General features: G+C 37.3%; 1 protein-coding gene across 5 annotated transcripts in view; it reads left to right on the top strand.

Annotated features, from left to right (window-relative positions):
* The window catches only part of LOC112058072 (myosin-8), a 188,925-nt gene that overhangs the window by 107,868 nt on the left and 61,771 nt on the right, over positions 1 to 19,286 (top strand). For all 5 annotated transcript variants that reach the window (XM_024098747.2, XM_024098745.2, XM_024098744.2 and 2 more), the window contains one exon: positions 10,300 to 10,353. In XM_024098747.2, the coding sequence (XP_023954515.2) occupies positions 10,300 to 10,353 (54 nt within the window). The remainder of the gene's footprint in view (positions 1 to 10,299; positions 10,354 to 19,286) is intronic.

Consider the following 19,286-nt stretch of genomic DNA (forward strand, 5'->3'; position numbering starts at 1 on the left):
CGACCCCGCACCGGAAAGCGCAGTGTTGGTCGACCCCCCACTAGGTGGACCGATGACATAATGCGGGTTGCAGGGAGCCGCTGGATGCTCGCGGCTCGAGACCGTTTTGTTGGGAAGTCCATGCAAGAGGCCTATGTCCAGCAGTGGACGTCTATCGCCTGATAATGATTATGATGATGATTCAACAATGTACGTCCAGCGGCTCCTTGCAATCCGTTTGATGTCCTCGATCCACCGTATTGAGGATCGACTAACACTGCGCTTTGCTGCGGGTCGCCATTCCAGACCTCGGCAGCCCAATCATCCCAACGTCCAATAAGTGTGACTAAATTCATAGACAATAAACACGAAAAACTCGTTGTATAAATCCTCTTTACCTTAATGTCTCTATTTTTCTGGTACCTACTTTGTTTGACGCTTTTGATGATTTCAGCCAGTTCAGTCAACTGTAAGCCGCATAAAAGAACTACCGTTCCAAAAAGCTACAATTTGCCTTTCTACTTACATTAAAGCCGCTTAAAACTTTGGTCCAAAAAAGTAGTTTGGTCATGGTAACAATAAAGACTCATACATCAATGCGTTTAGAGAACTTCGTTCCAAAAAGCTTCAGTCTGATAAAACTATAGCCTCTGACATCAATGCGTTTGCAGGTGCCTTTAACTTAAGAGACTAACAAAAACATGGTAACAATCGATAAAAATAGAAACAAACAGGCCTGTAGAGAAAAGGTGTTTCCAATTACGTGTATTATTATGTCCAGGTGAGAGTCTCATCACCTGTTCACTTATTTCTTTATGTAGTTTTCGGATTGCTCTCAAATTGAATTTATTTACAAAACAAAGCAATAATATAGTAGATAAGCTTAAATATCGACAATCCTTTATTTTTTGAAGTTATACTTTTTATGGGAGGGCAAACCGCTTCCTTTCTGTAAAATCCGTAACGTAACGCGTTACGGCGTTACGTTACGGATTTTACGCAAAGGATTTTCGATATTTAAGCTTCTTTGTGACGCTCTGTCTGGCTTACCTTTCTCACGAAGAAACTTAAGTAACTTAGCAGGTTTACGTTTCTTCTTAAGCCTGCTTGCCTATTAAATGGACTAATAGTTTAGTATAATAGAGTTTGAAGCACGTTGAAATATTTTTTCTTGGATAATAATCCCGATCCAAGATTCGAACCCATAAACTTGTGATCCAAAACAACATAACTAACTACTGAACCAATGAAAGGTAATGCCTGCTTAATTTCATCATCATCATCATCATCATCATATCAGCCGATGGACGTCCACTGCAAGACATAGGCCTTTTGTAAGGACTTCCAAACATCACGATACTGAGCCACCTGCATCCAGCGAATTCCTCCTTAATTTATGAATATGTATTTCATATACCACGTTCGAGAATTACCACTCGCTTTAAGCTCTACACCAAAACAGATGTTTCATTGAAATAAATGAATGTGTAGCAAACTGTTAACGGCGCGTCGTTACTGATTGCCGTAAACGATTGTGCCTACGTGCTTACGTAACGAACGATTACCGATTATTACTGACTAATCTCTATTAGTTATGGTGAACCGATGTACTTTTACTATTGAGCTACACGTCTAAGAGGAGATTCGAGCCTGATTCAGTTTGTTGCGGACTTTGCAAAGGATGTGGGTTTTGATTCAGGTTTTTACGTTTAGAGCTTTTAATTATAATTTCACACATACAGTTATTTTTTTAAACACAATAATTTTAAAAGGAACTACAATAGTATCTTCTCGCAGTCTTATTCGGAATGTTCTTATTATTGTAACTCTCACATAGTTAAAGTACCTAATTGTAATACGTAAATAATACGAATTTCCAATAAATTACTATAGGTTAGAATAAAAATACTACCTACTAGTACTACAAACTCATATAGTATTGATAACATAATTTTATATAAAAAATAATAATTTTAAGAAATCAAAGCAAAATAGTGAAATCACAAAACAAAACACAAGGAACACTTTAAGTAAAGTTAAAAATATGTACCTGTATCATGTTTAATTAGTTTTTCAAACACACACCTTCATATAAATATTTCACTGTACATTTCGCTATATATTTTTAAAGACCAAATGGTCCGGTATTTTGCATGCCAAAGTATATTGCGTACGTCATCTCCCCTGGAGTGGAGAGGCGAGTTGCGTTTTGTCAATTAGTAATGGTGAATCGATGGTCTTTTTATTTTAATAGTGTTTGAAAGCACGAGCCGTTGCCATTGATAATTGGAAATCGTGACGCTGCCGGCAGTTTGTCGGTTTTGATTAACCTGAAGAATTTTAGTGACTGTGAAGTGAAAATTATTTTATTAAAAAATAATATAAACATTATAGTTTTGATTGTGTGCATAATGTTGGTGAGTTGTTTCTGATTATTTTTATATTTGTTTTGTCATATAATTTTTTTTATACGTTGTACCTACTAGCGGGTACCCACGACTCTTTGGTTTTTAACTTTTTGGAGACGATATGATATATATATATATATATGAAATAACTAACATATGCCCGTGTCTAGTAAGACATGGGCTTAAATCTCCTTTTTTTTTAATATATGGTAATTATTTTTACCATATATTGAATTTGGCTAGTTACCACCCTACCGACAAAGACGTACCGCCAAGCGATTTAGCGTTCCGGTACGACGTCGCGTCGAATCCGAAAGGGGTGTGGATTTCATACTACTCCATACAAGTTAGCCCGCTTCCATCTTATTGCATCATCACTTACCATCAGGTGAGATTGTAGTCAAGGGCTAACTTGTTTTAACATATAAATCAAATTAACAATATTTATTAAGACACATATAAGAGAGGGCGTCAAAGCTTTCCCATAGTTTTTAATGTTTATGTTTCACTTATAAGATTTATTCTATTGCTAATGTTGGTATTATAATTTTAAATGACAGTTGGTTGCCAACTTTCTCACATTACCTTCCCATTGGAAAGTGTTTCATACATAATGTATGAGTTTAGGGATCAGGGATTGTGAGGTATTTATGTAGATTTATTGTTTTTATTATCTGTCTCGTTGGTCCAGTTAGTTCTTGGTGCCTTGTGTCTTCGATCAGGAAGGATTCGAATTCTCTGGGTCGGGCTGCTATAGGGTCTTCATAGAGGTTGATTTGTGCCGTGATAGCCCAGTGAATATGACATCTGCCTCCGATTGCCTCCGATTTCCGGAGGGTGTGGGTTCGAATCCGGTCCGGGACATGCACCTCCAACTTTTCAGTTGTGTGCATTTTAAATATCACGTGCATCAAACGGCGAAGGAAAACATAGTGAGGAAACCTGCATACCAGAGAATTATTATTCTTAATTCTTTGCGTATGTGAAGTCTGCCAATCCGCATTGGGCCAGTGTGGTGGACTATTGGCCTAACCCCTCTTAATCTGAGAGGAGATTCGAGCTCAGCAGTGAGCCGAATATGGGTTGATAATTATGAGGGGTTGATTTAGCCCCACTTTTCCCCGGCAATGTCTCCAACTCTGTGACTAATCTTACTATCAAGTGCCTTCTGATTACGATTTTTATGGTACAGACATATTTTACAATGCAACGTATTGAGTGCTACAGTAAATATTTACGGAAAATCAATAAATGCCTTCACTTTCTGAAAGAGACTAAGTAATAAAAACCACTGTTTATCAGCATTATGATTTAATATTTCGATTCAAACACGGATCCCTAAAAACCTTTCAATCGCCGACCAAATGGCGATCATCTGCTAATTATAGCTGATAATTGAAAATCGGTCAAAATGACCATTACTTATGTAACTCGATTCCGTGTGAATGTAAAAGTTGTCGAATCTAAACGTGTGGGTGATAAGCAAATAGTTATGTACAAAGATATAATAGGTTTTGACGGTCTATTTACCTATAAACCTTTACTCGAGTTATTATTATAGGTACATGAAATTACGAGTTAAGTAATTACGTTTTATGGGATTTTTGGTGCCGTGGTAATTTTGTCCGATGACGAAAGTTGTGATTTTGTTTTTAACTTCCTCCAATAGCAATAGTAAGCCAATAGTAACGTTTGTGACTGTGGGCATTTAGAATACGCTAATAGCGACTAAGTACATAATTTAAGTACTATAGACTCCGGCAAGAAAGTTGACAGTTCACGTACTTCGGCCAATCACATGGCCAAGTGTGGAAAAGGAGAAGACAGTAGCCTGTGCAGATACAATTTATAATCAAAGTGTTAGACGTGTGCCTGGTTGTCATTAAAGATGTCAAATTTAAGATTTAAAATATTGTACGCCACTGTACCTATAATAGCGCCAACCTGTTGTTATAGTTACTCGTGGAACCTCTTCCTTACACCAGCTGGCTATTAATTATATTGGTCTTTATTATTATTTTAAATTCTTTACAAGTTAGCCCATGATTACAATCTCACCTGATGGTAAGTGACGATGCAATCGAAGATGGAAACAGTCTAACTTGATAGTAGGAGGATGAAAGTCCACACCCCTTTCGGTTTCTACGCGGCACTGTACCGGAACGCTAAATCGCTTGGCGGTACGTCTTTGTCGGTAGCTAGCCACGGCCAAAGCCTCCCTCCAACCAGACCTGGACCAATTAGAAAACCTTAATCGGCCCAGCTGGGGATCCAACCCAGGACCTCCGTCTTGTAAATCCACCGCGCATACCACTGTGCCACGGAGACTGTCAAAACCTATTATAATAAACATGTCTGATGTCTGATAAGCACCGGATGACATTTTTACATAGAATCTCAATTTCGTTAATGTCAACTAGCCTAAGTCAAAGTTATTTATAAAAGTGAATTAGCATGCTGAAGATGTGTCGTCTGTGATTAACACATCTTCAGCATGCTAATTCACTTAAAATCTATCAAGCGCATGGTTCAACTTACAGGCCGTTTACTATAGTTTTCAAATTTTGCGTGACAACTTCCGAAGTAATCTTTAACTGACCACGAGAGCACGTATTACGCGTTATACAACGTCGCGTGGTGTTGCGTTGCCTATAGCACAAACAGGGCGTGACACAAGCGCCGATCAAGCGCGAACCGACATCGGACCGATTCGTTTCCGATTTCGCAATTAGGTAAAGACTCTTTAGTTTAATTATTTTCGTCTTTTCATCAGGATTTCCGCCCTGTTAAAGGTTTGAGTTTAACGGGAATCGTTAAATTTAACGCCATCGTTATTGTTCCTGTAGGCTTAAGATGACACGCATATCTCGAGACGAGATAAATAAAGAAAAATGTCGACCAATAGCGTATTGTCTCTGAAATACCTGTAGACTTTGCTGGAGAAAAGTGGAACTAAATCAATCCCTATATCTTCAAAGTGAGGATGTTTTATTTGTTAAAAATATCCTTGAGACCATCTAAAATTTAGTTATTATAACTTTTTGGTTTTATTTAAATTGTTTTTAATTTGGTTCAAGTTGTCTTTGATTTTAAATAACTGTATTTTCTGGAAGGAAAAAGTTATTTACACGTTACCTACTATAACACAAACAAGATTTTTTAAAGTTTTTGTCTGTCTGTTTGTCCGGGCTAATCTTTGGAACAGCAGAACAGATTTTAATGGGACTTTCACTGGAAGATAAAGGAGGTTAATGAGCCACCTATAGGCTATTTCTGTAACCGGAAATTCCTGAAATTATTCGCGAACGAAGTCGCAAGCGTCCGCTTGTATACAATATAATTCATAGCGTGCTTCAATGTGAGATGATACTCGTTATAGCAACGCAATAATTGTACCACTTGATATCTGGACCATAATATACTTGCGCCGACATCCACAGTTAAATAATAATTAGTGAACTAAATGTTTAACACTTTCAGTTCTCATAATTGTTAGATATAAATTATATCCGGGAGATGAAGTCAATCGATAAGCAGTCATCGCGAATACAATATTATAAAGCTGAAGTTTGTTTGTTTGTTTGCTTCAACGAGCTAATTCCAGAGGAACTACTGTTCCGATTTGAAAAATTTTTTCAGTGTTAGATAGCCCATTTCATTTCAGACATTCTACGCAGTCATTTGATCGAATTATGGTTCAGAAACTGATCTCCGATAAACAAAGGAAAGAGAGAGAGACCATTTATCGAGGACGGCTATATTTTTTATCCCCATATTCCTTCGGGAACGGGAACCACGCGGATGAAACCGCGTGGCGTCAGCTAGTCTCGAAAACAATTTTTGCTCATCTTTATCATATACCGTGACGGCCATGATAGCCCAGTAGACCTTTGCCTCCGATTCCGGAGGGTGTAGGTTTAAATCCGGTCCGGGGCATGCACCCCCAATTTTTCAGTTATGTGCATTTTAAGAAATTAAATATCAAACGGTGTCTCAAACGGTGTTGGAAAAACAACGCGAGGAAAATTGCATACATGAGAATTTAATTAATTGTCTGCGTGTGTGAAGTCTGCCAATCCGCATTGGGCCAGCGTGGTGGACTATTGGCCTTACCCCTCTCATTCTGAGAGAAGACTCGAGCTCAGCAGTGAGTCGAATATGGGTTGATAATGATGATGATTATTATATTCAAAGACAAGTTAGCTCTTCTTGACTGCGATCTCACCTGATAGGTGATCATTAGAGACAATGCAGTCAAAAATGGTAGAGGCTTAGGTATTTGGAAGACAAAATTCTTTTTTTAATTCTTTACAAGTTAGCCCTTGACTGCAATCTTATCTGATAGTAAGTGATGATGCAATCTAAGATGGAAGCGGGCTAACTTGTTAGGAAGAGGATGAAAATCCACACCCCTTTCGGTTTCTACACGACATCATATAGGAACGCTAAAACGTTTTTGTCGGTAGGGTGGTAACTAGCCACGGCCGAAGCCTTCCACCATCCAGACCTGGACTAATTAAGAAAGCCTCAATCGGCCCAGCCGGGGATCGAACCTTGCCGTGCCGGTACATCTTTGGTGGTGGTTTGGTGGTAACCAGCCATATTGGATGCCTAGCACAACAATCGATAATAAGAAAAATACATTTTGATTCGTCATGTGCAATAATGTCACAACTAAAAATACAAGTGTACTAATCAAATGCAAATATTATCGACGCTAAGTTTTGAGGAAATCTAGCTCTTATTTCCTTTACAATAATACTTATTGCCGTCACATGATATGATTAATCTAAGTATACGAAATGCAGAACACGTAAGATGTCGCCATTTAGTCTGGTTAAGGAGAGTTAGTAAGTTTCACAAGGATAATGGGCACTGACCATATATTGTTTTACATTATGTTTTTACGAGCAATTAATTTCTGTGAGTTAGTTTTAGAAGTCCAAGGAAGTCCCACTGCAACGCTTATTTCAACCAATGTTGCAAGGATCATTCATGTATTTGATCTAATGGGTGCAGTTAAATTATCGGTGCAATAAAAATCAAGTAGGCTTTCATACAAGCACCTTTCAGTGACAAGCCCAGTCTGTCCATATATATAGTGAGTCTGCCACCGGTTCAAAAAGCAGATTTTCTTTCTGTTTCCAAAAAAATACCTCTATTTGATTAAATAGGGGGAAAATTTTCATAATCTGCCATTGTTCAAGTTGTTTAAACTCTCGAAAATGATTACGGGACTACATGGGTGAAACCACGGTGCGTCTGCTAGTTTGAATTACTAGTAGATACTTTGGTTGTTTGTTTCGTCGTCATCAACCCATATTCGGCTCACTGCTGAGCTCGAGTCTCCTCTCAGAATGAGAGGGGTTAGGCCAGTAGTCCACCACGCTGGCCCAATGCGGATTGGCAGACTTCACACACGCAGAGAATTAAGATAAATCTCTGGTACGCAGGTTTCCTCACGATGTTTTCCTTCACCGATTGAGACACGTGAAATTTAATTTCTTAAAATGCACCCAACTGAAAAGTTGGAGGTGCATGCCCCGGACCGGATTCGAACCCACACCCTCCGGAATCGGAGGCAGAGGTCACATCCACATATCACGGTTGTCTGTTTTTGTGCATTGAATATGTTCTGAAACTACTGAACCGATTTGAATAATTATTTCACTGTTGGTAAGCTACACTATACCCGAGTGCTATAGGCTATATTTTATCTCCATATTCCTACGAAAACGGGGATCACGCGGGTGCAACCGCGGTATCTGCTAGTATAGTATAAAACTGATCCTGAACTTGATGTTAGATGATGGAGTTCCAAGGTTCACCGGTTCGTGATGTTGAGGAGATTGTAACGACGTTAATTAAGCATGTATTACAGTTTATTAGGTATGCTAATTGTTATTATAGTAACGACCTTTAGGAATACCTACTGTGTTCAGCATTTAATATCGTAGTAGGATAGAACCCTTAACACATTCGCTGCGGTACGAGGTCAATTGACCCCGTGCGTCTAGAGAGTTAGGAGGTCAATTGACCTCGTACCGGACCACATGAAGTTCTAGTACGAGGTCAAAAAGCCTCGTACCGCACCAGAGGAAAGTACAGAAAGATCAGTACCGCAGCGTACGTGTTAATAGTTTCACGGTGAAGAGACAGACTGAATGCTGAGACGTTCAAGTCCCGTCCAATGGAAGTATTGGAAACTTTTACTTATAAGCCTCTCAAACAACAATTTCTTATCAAACTCTCAAAGTTTTTGAGGTACTTACAACGAGCTTATTCATTTAATATGTCACATGATACATTTTGCGTTAATTTTCCACATCACATTCGAAAGTGACACCCATATTCAGATTTCGTCTTCATGTAACACCTCTGTGTTTGAGATACAAGATTGACGAGCATTACCTCACATATTATTCATCCAGTAAATTTGGAGAAGATTGACTGCGACAGACAGACAGAAAGACACACATGTTAATATAAGTTGTGGTTTTTCTGGACGCACGGTACCCTGGTGGTCCAGGTCTGGCTGGCAGCCAGGAGGCTTCGGCCGTGGCTTGTTACCACCCTACCGACAAAGACGTGCCGTCTTAGACTGCATCATCACTTACCATCAGGCGAAATTGTACAAGGGCTAACTTGTAAAGAATAAAAAAAAAAAAAACTTAAAATTATAATTTAAAACCCTGAGGCGTTCAATACAGAAAAGGAAACTGTAATAATTGTAGATTGTGAAAAGGCAAATATACATTAAACATGTATCAACAATAGAAACAGATATACAATTTCAAATCAAACTGTATCATCAATACGAGATCAATATTATAAATACCGAAAAGGTGTTTTATCTTAAAGGGTTAAGGATTATTTTGGCATGGTTCTGTACTAAATGATGTGGAAGTATGGCGGATGTGGTACAGTCAGCCGCACTTTCCTGTCTCGCGTTTGATGCGACCGATGTTTTTTGCTCCCACTGTACCGGTACACTTAACTATCTTGGATTGTTTATGATTGCTTCTTTAGACACTTTCTCGGCTTGATTTGAGCTTAAAGTAGAGTAGGAGCTGTTTATGGGTTTGAGATAAGCTTTTAAAAAGAATCTTTTTGTTGTATAGTGCATTTCCTCTTCTATCGGTCTATCTATGTTACCTACTTCTATTACAAGGATTCTGTATGGTCTCTGTACTGTATCTTTTATCTTTTATAGTGCTTTTCCTAATCTATTAGTTTAACCATCGATCGTAGATCGTTAGATGGGCCTCAAAGTGACGCGGAATTGGCATTGGTTTCGCACATTGAGTAGGTACGTCATCACTCGTAACACATTTATCTTTATACATGTTGTGGTTTGTGTTTTTACACTTCCAAAATGAACACGAAGGCATTAAGGGATTAAAATAAGAAAATACAGTAAATACTTTTTAACACCGTCCACTCACAGCATGCGCTTGTTACGTACTGAGATAAGATGTGCGTGCACGTCTTTGGGTAATGACATAAAATTATGCGTTCTCTAATATGGAGGGGCCCATCTAACGATTTATATCGATGAGTTTAACTATGTTACCTACTACTATTATTAGGTACTACGATATTCTCTGAACTGTATCTTTTAGTAGAAAATCCGAATTAAGACCGATCTTGACCTATCAAACAGATGGGATGAAAGTGTTTAAAATAAAATTTAGTATATTAAAAAATATATTGCAAGATTGCCTAAGAATAATTACTTTCTTTACTATTTGTAGCATACTGTAGTATTACAAATTAATGATAGTGTGGCCAGGAGATTTTAGACAAATTCCGTGTCATAGAGCAAAATTTGCTTGGGGTAGTGAAGCTCCACTTTTAGTTGCTGTTAAAGAAGTTAAAGATATATTTTAAAAAGTATTTCTGTTTGTTCCAGGCGCAAAGGATGGAGTGCGGCACCACAGACTTTTGCAGAAAGCGTGGTGACCAGGTAAGCATATATTATAAACGACTTTTTTAATTTCATGTGATGTGCGTAGTTATTTATTTATTTATTCATTTAAGTTAAATTTCCATTATAGAAACATACAAATAATAAATAACATGAATAGTTAAAAAAACTAAAAAACACGCTTGATACCCATATCGTGGGGGTGGATTTCAAACAGCCTGTCCGCAATCTTGGACGCCCACCATATTGTATTTAAGTCACGTGACTATTTTTTCGTTTTCTTGACAGCAAATCCTTTCATTTGATATCCATATCATAGGGGTGATTTCAAACAGCCAGTCTGCCATCTTACGAGCGTGTGCAAAATTTCATCGTAATCGAAATCGGGAAATGGATCAAATTAAGATTCCAAGATTTTCTTAAATAGCAATATAAGCATGTTAAAAATACATATTGTCATAGATTAAATGAACTAGGCATAAGCGATCATCAACCCAGGCTGAATGGTTTCTAGTTTCTACGTCATTGTACGCGTATTTTTAGTCCCCAGCTCTTTGACTATAACATTCATATAATAATATTGTCTCACTGTTATGTAAAACAGTCATCATACGATGTATTGAATGTTTTCACTGTATGCTCGTGACAGTGTACAGTGCTTACTGGTTAGTTGTTGAATAAACCGATTAAATTTAAACCTAACGTTAAAAGGAACCGTCATAGCCCATTGAATATGACCTCTGTCTGCGATTTGGAGGGCGTAGCTTCGAATCTGGTCCGAGGCATGTACCGCCAACTTTTCATTTATGTGAATTTTAAGAAATTCAGTATCTCGTGTTTTAAAACGGTAAAGGAAAAACATCGCGGGGAAACCTGCATACCTGAGAAGTTTCTAAATTTTTATGTGTGTGAAGTCTGCCAATCCGTATGAGGCCAGCGTGGTGGACTATTAGCCTAATCTCTCTCATTCTGAGAGGAGACTCGCGCTCAACAGTGAGCCGAAATATTGATTGTTGATGTGATTAAAAGGAACATTTCTTGTAAATGCCAACGGTTCGCCGATGTGATTATGGATCACGAGGATATAGGTTCAAGGCCTGTGAAATAAGAAGCTTTTTTTTTCTTTCCTAGAAATTCCCAAAAGTAGTCCGACCGTGTGCCGTCAAAATTGGCTGAAAGATAAATTTCACATTGTTTGCATCAATCTTAGACCTTTGACTTATAATTCACTAACTTTGACTATGTTAATCGACATATATACGAAATTGATATTGTAACAAATGTCATCCAGTGCCTATTTACAACCCTTCGTGGATATCATACAGTACATGTAATTTCTCAGTTGATTTGAGATTATTTTAATAGGTTGCCAATAAAGAACGAATTAGTGTATAGGCTAGCTGGACCTATACAATGAGGCAACAAGACGTAATTATGTCAACACTAACATAAATTGGAGCAACATGAATGCAATGCTAAGCATTAAGTTATCAATGACAATTCAAGGGCATCGTAATTAAGTAACTCATTGTGTGGTTGACAGTTGGCAGATTTGCATCTCATTATCTTGATTGAGTGTTTATTTGAGTGAGTTTATTTCGTAAGTGACGAGTTATTTGGTATGGGTGTTGTTGTATGGCTTTTTACTTAGGGGTTTGAATGCTCAGTGATTTTTTTTTATTTTTCCGCTTTCAAAAAGAAAAAAAAGAAAGCCGTTTCAGGATCACTTTATTGTTCTGTCTGTCAAGACACTTCTTCTAATCAGGGGCTTAGCCTACGCCGCGCGGTTAAAACATAGAGTACTTTGACCCTAAAGTAAAAATAAAAGGGGGTGAAATAGGGGTTGAAAGTTTGTATAGAAAGTCCTTCAGTTTTAGGGTTACAGTTTTAAATAATTGTTCATAAATCATAAAAATATACGAAATATAGTGTAATTTAATTATTTTTAAAATTCAACCCTTAAAGTGGTGAAATAGGGGTTTAAAGTTTATATTGATTTCCACGCGGACGAATTTGCGGGCGTCCGCTAGTATGGGAATAAAAATGATCTAAGTATATTACTCCCAACATCAGCTATATGACAGTGAAAGTCCCATTAAAACCAGTAGCTACAGCAATATCAGAGATTAGCCAGAACAATAGACAGGCATTAATTTTAAAAGTCGATTTCTTAAACAGTTGCCCACCATAATACTTTAATATGCATTTAGTGAAATATGTACAAACAAACACTTCAATTTCATGCATAAAATGCTATCAAAACGTCAACGCTCTTTGACATTTCGCAGACAAGTTTCTTTGCTCGCTCCCGCGCCATTTGACAGCTGTCAATTATGCAATCTTAATCGAGATCCGCGTAAGATCGATTATGACCACCTGCCCTAGTAAGGTGCGCCACACTGACCAACAGAAGACCGCTTTTTGTGGTTTACTATAATTGCTGTATACATAAATTACACATGCATATAATTATACACACACGCGTATAATTATATCCGCTACACGCTACAGTAGGTATACTTAAAGAAATTGTATGTATAAACACATTCAAAGTTAATTTCAGCGATATTTTAGTTGATCGATGTGTGAAAAATAAATTTTATTTAGTTTATCGCAATGACGAAGTTGTTTTTTTTCTAGGAAGTTCTGTGTTTCTGACAAATTAATTCATTAATCTATAAAATGTTACAAAAATGTGTGAATTTTGTGAATCTTTATCATATCTTTATCACCACTACAAATGTTATACGTTTTAGCGAATGTAAGGTACATTTTACTACATACCTACTGTATATATATCATCATTATCAACCCATATTCGGCTCACTGCTGAGCTCGAGTCTCCTCTCAGAATGAGAGGGGTTAGGCCAATAGTCCACCACGCTGGCCCAATGCGGATTGGCAGACTTCACACACGAATTAAGAAAATTCTCTGCGTGTGTGAAGTCTAACTTTCTAAAAATACACACAACTGAAAAGTTGGAGGTGCATGCCCCGGACCTAAACCCACACCCTTCGGAATCGGAAGCATAGGTAATATACACTGGGCTATCACGTCCTCTGTATCATCATCATCATCATCATCAATCGATGATATTACCTAATAGGGAAATGTTTAGTTCTGTTAAAAGAATATAATTTTCTAAGAAGAATATTGTCTTATATAGAAGAAACTGGCGTGTTAGGTCGTTTGTTTCTATTTAAAACAGGTGGATCATCTGCTTAACCCATTTGTAGTTTTTACACTAATAATTGAAAGAATGAGCCGAGTACCACCTGCTGGTGAGTGGTAAACAATCGCCTAATAAAGTCTTTATGTTCTTTATTATAAAGAACATTCGCAGTACCTACATGCATGTTGTATGCAATACAACGTACTACCTTCTCCTTTAGACCTAGCTATGGTTAATGATATCTCGTGAAAAGAAAAAGACATTGTCGACATTGGTCAGCAGCCGACTTAAAATATCGCTCTCTCTCTTTCTTTGCTATGGGTTTTTTTTATCCTTTATACGTTAGCCCTTGATTACAATCTCACCTGATGGTAAGTGATGATGCAATCTAAGATGGAAGCGGGCTAAATTGTTAGGAGAAGGATGAAAATCCACACCCCTTTCGTTTTCTACACGACATCGTACCGGAATGCTAAATCGCTTCGTATATCTTTGCCGGTAGGGTGGTAACTAGAAACGGGATTTACTATTATGTCCCTATTTGTCGACATTTGTGTTTTCTCTAGTCTTGAGATACGTCGTGGTACGCATCTAAGGCCTACTTAAGGTGTAGATCTCATCATTGTCAGCTTATTGTAATCTCTATAGGAGAAGGAATATGGCGTAAAGACCCACTACGCTGCACTTCGGGATAGCGGGCTTAGGCTGATAGTTGCGAAAATGAATTGAATTTAATTGAGAATGTTTCTATGTAAAAAATGTGAATTATTTTATAAAAAAAAACGATAGATACCGATAAAATTTTGACCCACATTTCTTTGACCGGCTATAAAGTCTACCGCGCCTTTTTATATATTATAGAAAAAAAGTTTTAATATAATAAAAGTCATTAATCTCACTAAAGAGAAAACCGGTCAGCGGGTCGGTCAATTTACGAGTATTCCAAAATTTTGTACCACTTCGCTCCCGCCGGTTGTGACGTCACGCTCAAACCGGCTCGGCACTGCCAGACGAGTTGGCAGAACGGTAAATGTAAAGGATACGCACACTTGTTCTATTGTATTTGTCAAACAGTATCTCATGAATCTCACCTACAGGATGATTGCTTATCTCGGTGTAAACGGACTTCTGCCGTTAACTGCAGTCGATTGTCGTTGATACCGTCGACTGCAGTCAGTGACTGCCGTCGCCTGCCGGAGACTGCAGTCAGTGACTGCTGTTGGTTGCCGTTGAATACCATAAACTGCCGTCGTCTGCCGTTGACTGCCGTTGACTGCAGTCGACTGCCGTTGATTGTCGGTAGCAGTTGCTGCTCGTGTAAATGAACCGTAACCGTCGCAGTGTCCTCTTCTCCACACATTTTTTGGTGGAAATTGTTAACCAATCCTGTTTTAAAAACCGGTCAAGTGCGTATTGGGCCACGCACAGTGTAGGGTTCCATAGATTAAATTATCACAACTTATTACATCTATATTAATCGTTACATGGGCCCCTCCATACTAAAGAACGCACAATTTTATGTCATAACCAACAGACGTGCACGCACATCTTATCTTAGTACGTAACAAGCGCATGCTGTGAGTGGACTTTAAAAAATATCTACTGTTTCTTTTTCATTTTAATCCCTTAATTATGCCTTTTGTTCATTTTGGAAGTGTAAAAACACAACACAACATGAATAAAGAGAAATGTGTTACGAGTGATGACGTACTCAATGTGCGAAACCAATGACAATTCCTCAACGCTTTGAGGCCCATCTAACGATCGACGATCGATGACTTATTATTATTATTAGCATAACATAGTTATTGCTTAACGTAACTACATATTAAGCGATTTATGTGTCTTTTTTTTATTCTTTACAAGTTAGCCCTTGACTATAATCTCACCTGATGGCAAGTGATGATGCAGTCAAAGATGGAAGCGGGCTAACTTGTTCGGAGGAGGATGAAAATCCACACCCCTTTCGGTTTCTACACGGCATCGTACCGGAACGCTTAATCGCTTGGCGGTACGTCTTTGCCGGTAGGGTGGTAACTAGCCACGGCCGAAGCCTCCCACCACAAATTTGTCTGTATACACGTTGCAAATTGCTCGACTCAACCAATTCATGTAAGCCGCGTCAGCGAAGAAATTCTTTCATAAACTCGTTCTATTTTTGGATATCATTCTACTTCATACATACAGTAGAACGATATCTAATAATAGAACTAGTTTATAAATTAATTTCTTCGCTGACGTGGCTGATGTGAATTGGTTGAGCGAGCTAATGATGTTTCAAAGAAACAAAACGTTGCTGCATTGGCGATTACTAGTACCGCCATCTATCAACGCTAGGGTAAACCGACCTCTGCTAATTTTAAACTGAACTCTGAAACCGCAGAATATATACATACTGAAACACAGAACGTAACTAAAAAACCGGCCAAGTGCGTGTCAAGCCACGCACAGTGTAGGGTTCCGTAAATAAATTTAGCAGTTTAATTACTTCTGTAATGCACAGGAATACCGATAACGATACCCATTATGGGATAGACTATACAAAATTCGTCCTCACTTTGCATGGAAGGAATCTAAATTTTTTTTTAAATTTTTACCACCACTTTATAGTCACGGAATTTAATAAACGGCGATTACATTTCTTAAGTTGGTCGACAATAAATAACTCTTTATATAGCTATTCCTATTTATCTGTTATAGTTTTCTTTGTCATTTTTTATACCTATCCTACTTTCGTAATATTTTTCACGTGCCGTATTTTTCGGTTTCATTTTTTTGATGAGTCCGACCACTCTAACCGCTGAACTGATATATAGTATATAAATATATAAATTATGATAATATCCGCTATCTTAGTACTTACCCATAACACAGGATATAAGCTAAGGAGCGATGTGTGTATTGTGTAAGTATATTTATTTAAAAAAAATAGTAAGTACTCTGCCCAAAGCATCGCACAAAGCCGATAGCCGAGATAGCCCAGTGGATATGACCTCTGCGTCCGATTCCGAAGGGTGTGGGTTCGAATCCGGTCCGGGGCATGCACCTCCAACTTTTCAGTTGTGTGCATTTTAAGAAATTAAATATCACGTGTCTCAATCGGTGAAGGAAAACATCGTGAGGAAACCTGCATACCAGAGAATTATCTTAATTCTCTGCGTGTGTGAAGTCTGCCAATCCGCATTGGGCCAGCGTGGTGTACTAATTGGCCTAATCCCCCTCATTCTGAGAGGAGACTCGAGCTCAGCAGTGAGCCGAATATGGGTTGATGACGATAACGCACAAAGCGTATAAACACATTGTTATCGAAGCTCAGACGATAACAAAGGTGCTTACAGCAAGATGACACAGGCAATGCTTTCAACAATCTCACAAGTAATAAATATGTGATGCAACAAAAGAAAACTTTTACATTTTTATGTAATGACCCGGAATGACATGCATTTAAAAAGTCAAAGTGCCATGTCCCTACTACCTTCGTAAGGAACTTAAATGTTGATTTACTGTAAGTCGTATCGCTCTGTAATGATGTTAAGATGATAATATAATGTTCCAAGTATATTAAGTTTAAGTAGCGTATGTGCAGATTATGTAGGTAGAGTCAATGATTTTATACTATTAGATATGTTATGTGCCTACAAAATCAATGCAAAAGTGATCCGAATTTAGCTACTCCACTGAGCGGACACACACAATTTTGTGTTTACTGACAATATATATTTATGTATATATTATATAGTTATTACATTTCCTGAACTGGTAAGAGAGTATTATTTTTACATGGAGCCGTGACACTGCTGAGCTCGAGTCTCCTCTCAGAATGAGAGGGGGGAGGGGAGAATTCTCAGGTATGCAAGTTCTCACGATGTCTTACCTTCACCGTTTGAGACACGTGATATTTAACTTCTTCTTATATTAGAATATATCATAAGCTAATGATATAAAGATATCATAAGCTTACTCATCTTTTTACTCATATGGCATTACACTAATATATATATCTATACTAATATTATAAAGAGGTAAAGTTTGTAAGTTTGTAAGTTTGTCACATTTTTTAAATGGGGTAATCTTCGGAACTACTGGTCCGATTTTAAAAATTCTTACACCAGTAGAATGCTATATTATCGGGGAGTGCTATAGGCTATATTTTATATTGGTATCATATATATTAGCCGAGTTATCACAGTTTTTGTCATACAGGTCGGACTGAAAATCCTCTTAAACAGACTTATTCGCATGCGCTGCCTTAACTATTGTGTAAAATTGAAATTAATGTATGGAGGCTTTATGTATCTTTAAAAGTTCTACAAAAAAGTCCGCGACACCATATATCTATCTTTTATATATTAGCAGATATAGTACCTTTTGTGTTTGAAAAATTATTAATTTTATATACTTAGGTTTACGTCATTATTTATACAACTAAACTTTGATCCTTATTAAAATAAATTATTTAATAATCACAAGGATTTTAGCAACGCATTTAACACCGTAGACTTTGATTTACTTTTAACTTTATTGAGAATTTGTGGTATGTCTCAATTTGTGGTCAATTGGTTTCAAACTTATTTATATAATCGTCAACAATGTGTGCGTTTAGATAATAGGCTATCTTCGTTTATTAATCTTAATTCTGGCGTGCCTCAAGGTGGTATTCTTTCTCCTCTTCTATTTTCCGTCTACATAAATTCTGTTACATCAGTCTTATCATCGTCTCATCATCTGTACGCTGATGACTTACAAGTGTATTTATCTGTTCCTATGGATGATCTACATAATTCTATAAATGTTCTGAATACTGAGTTAAATAAAGTTAGCGCTTGGTGTCGGTCATTTGGGGTTCAAGTGAATGCAAGTAAGTCTCAAGTGGCTATTATAGGTTCTTCTTATTTCTTTTCTTCTATATCCTTTGATACGTTACCACCAGTTTCAATTGATGGTGCAACAATACCTTTTAGCAGTACAGTCAGAAATTTAGGTTTAATTATAGATAACAACATGTCTTGGGTACCGCAAGTAACAGAAGTTAGTCGCAAAATTTTTTCAGCTGTCGGATGTCTTAGACGATGGAAAAACTTTTTACCAATTAAAACTAAACTTTTGTTAGCTAATACTTTGTTGTTACCAATTTTAGATTACGCGGATGTCTGCTATTTAGACTTGTCTGAGACTTTGCTAAATAAATTGGAAAGGCTACAAAACTTGTGTATACGGTTCATCTTTGGTCTACGTAAATTTGATCACGTGTCTCAGTATCGTGCTCAATTACAATGGCTGCCAATCCGATCCCGTAGAAACTTACACGCACTTTCGCTCTTATATTCTGTTTTATATAATCCTCGAACGCCACCTTACTTGAAAGAACGATTCAACTTTGTTGGTAGAAATGTTGAGTGCAAATTACGGGCCAGGGATGAAAACCGTTTACAATATACAGTATGCCATTCAGTGAAGTTTCAAAAATCATTTACAGTTAAAACAGTCAGCCTGTGGAATGAGCTACCGAGTGACATAAGACAGTCCGCGTCTCTAAGCATCTTCAAAGATCGTGTTAAAAAGTACTACTTATCTACTATACTATAACAATTATTATTTAAGTAGTTATGTTTATTTATTATGTATAATTATGTATCATATTTATATATTTATTATGTATTTAGGTGTACTCATATTATTTTTTTTATTATTTATGTATATTTAGTATGTAATTGTATATGTAGTTTAATTTAGTATATTATTTTAATAGTTTAATTATTATAGGTATGTTATGTTGCACTATCCGCTTTCCTTTCTTTA

This window comes from Bicyclus anynana, chromosome 13, assembly GCF_947172395.1.
Source record: "Bicyclus anynana chromosome 13, ilBicAnyn1.1, whole genome shotgun sequence".
NCBI lineage: Eukaryota > Metazoa > Arthropoda > Insecta > Lepidoptera > Nymphalidae > Bicyclus > Bicyclus anynana.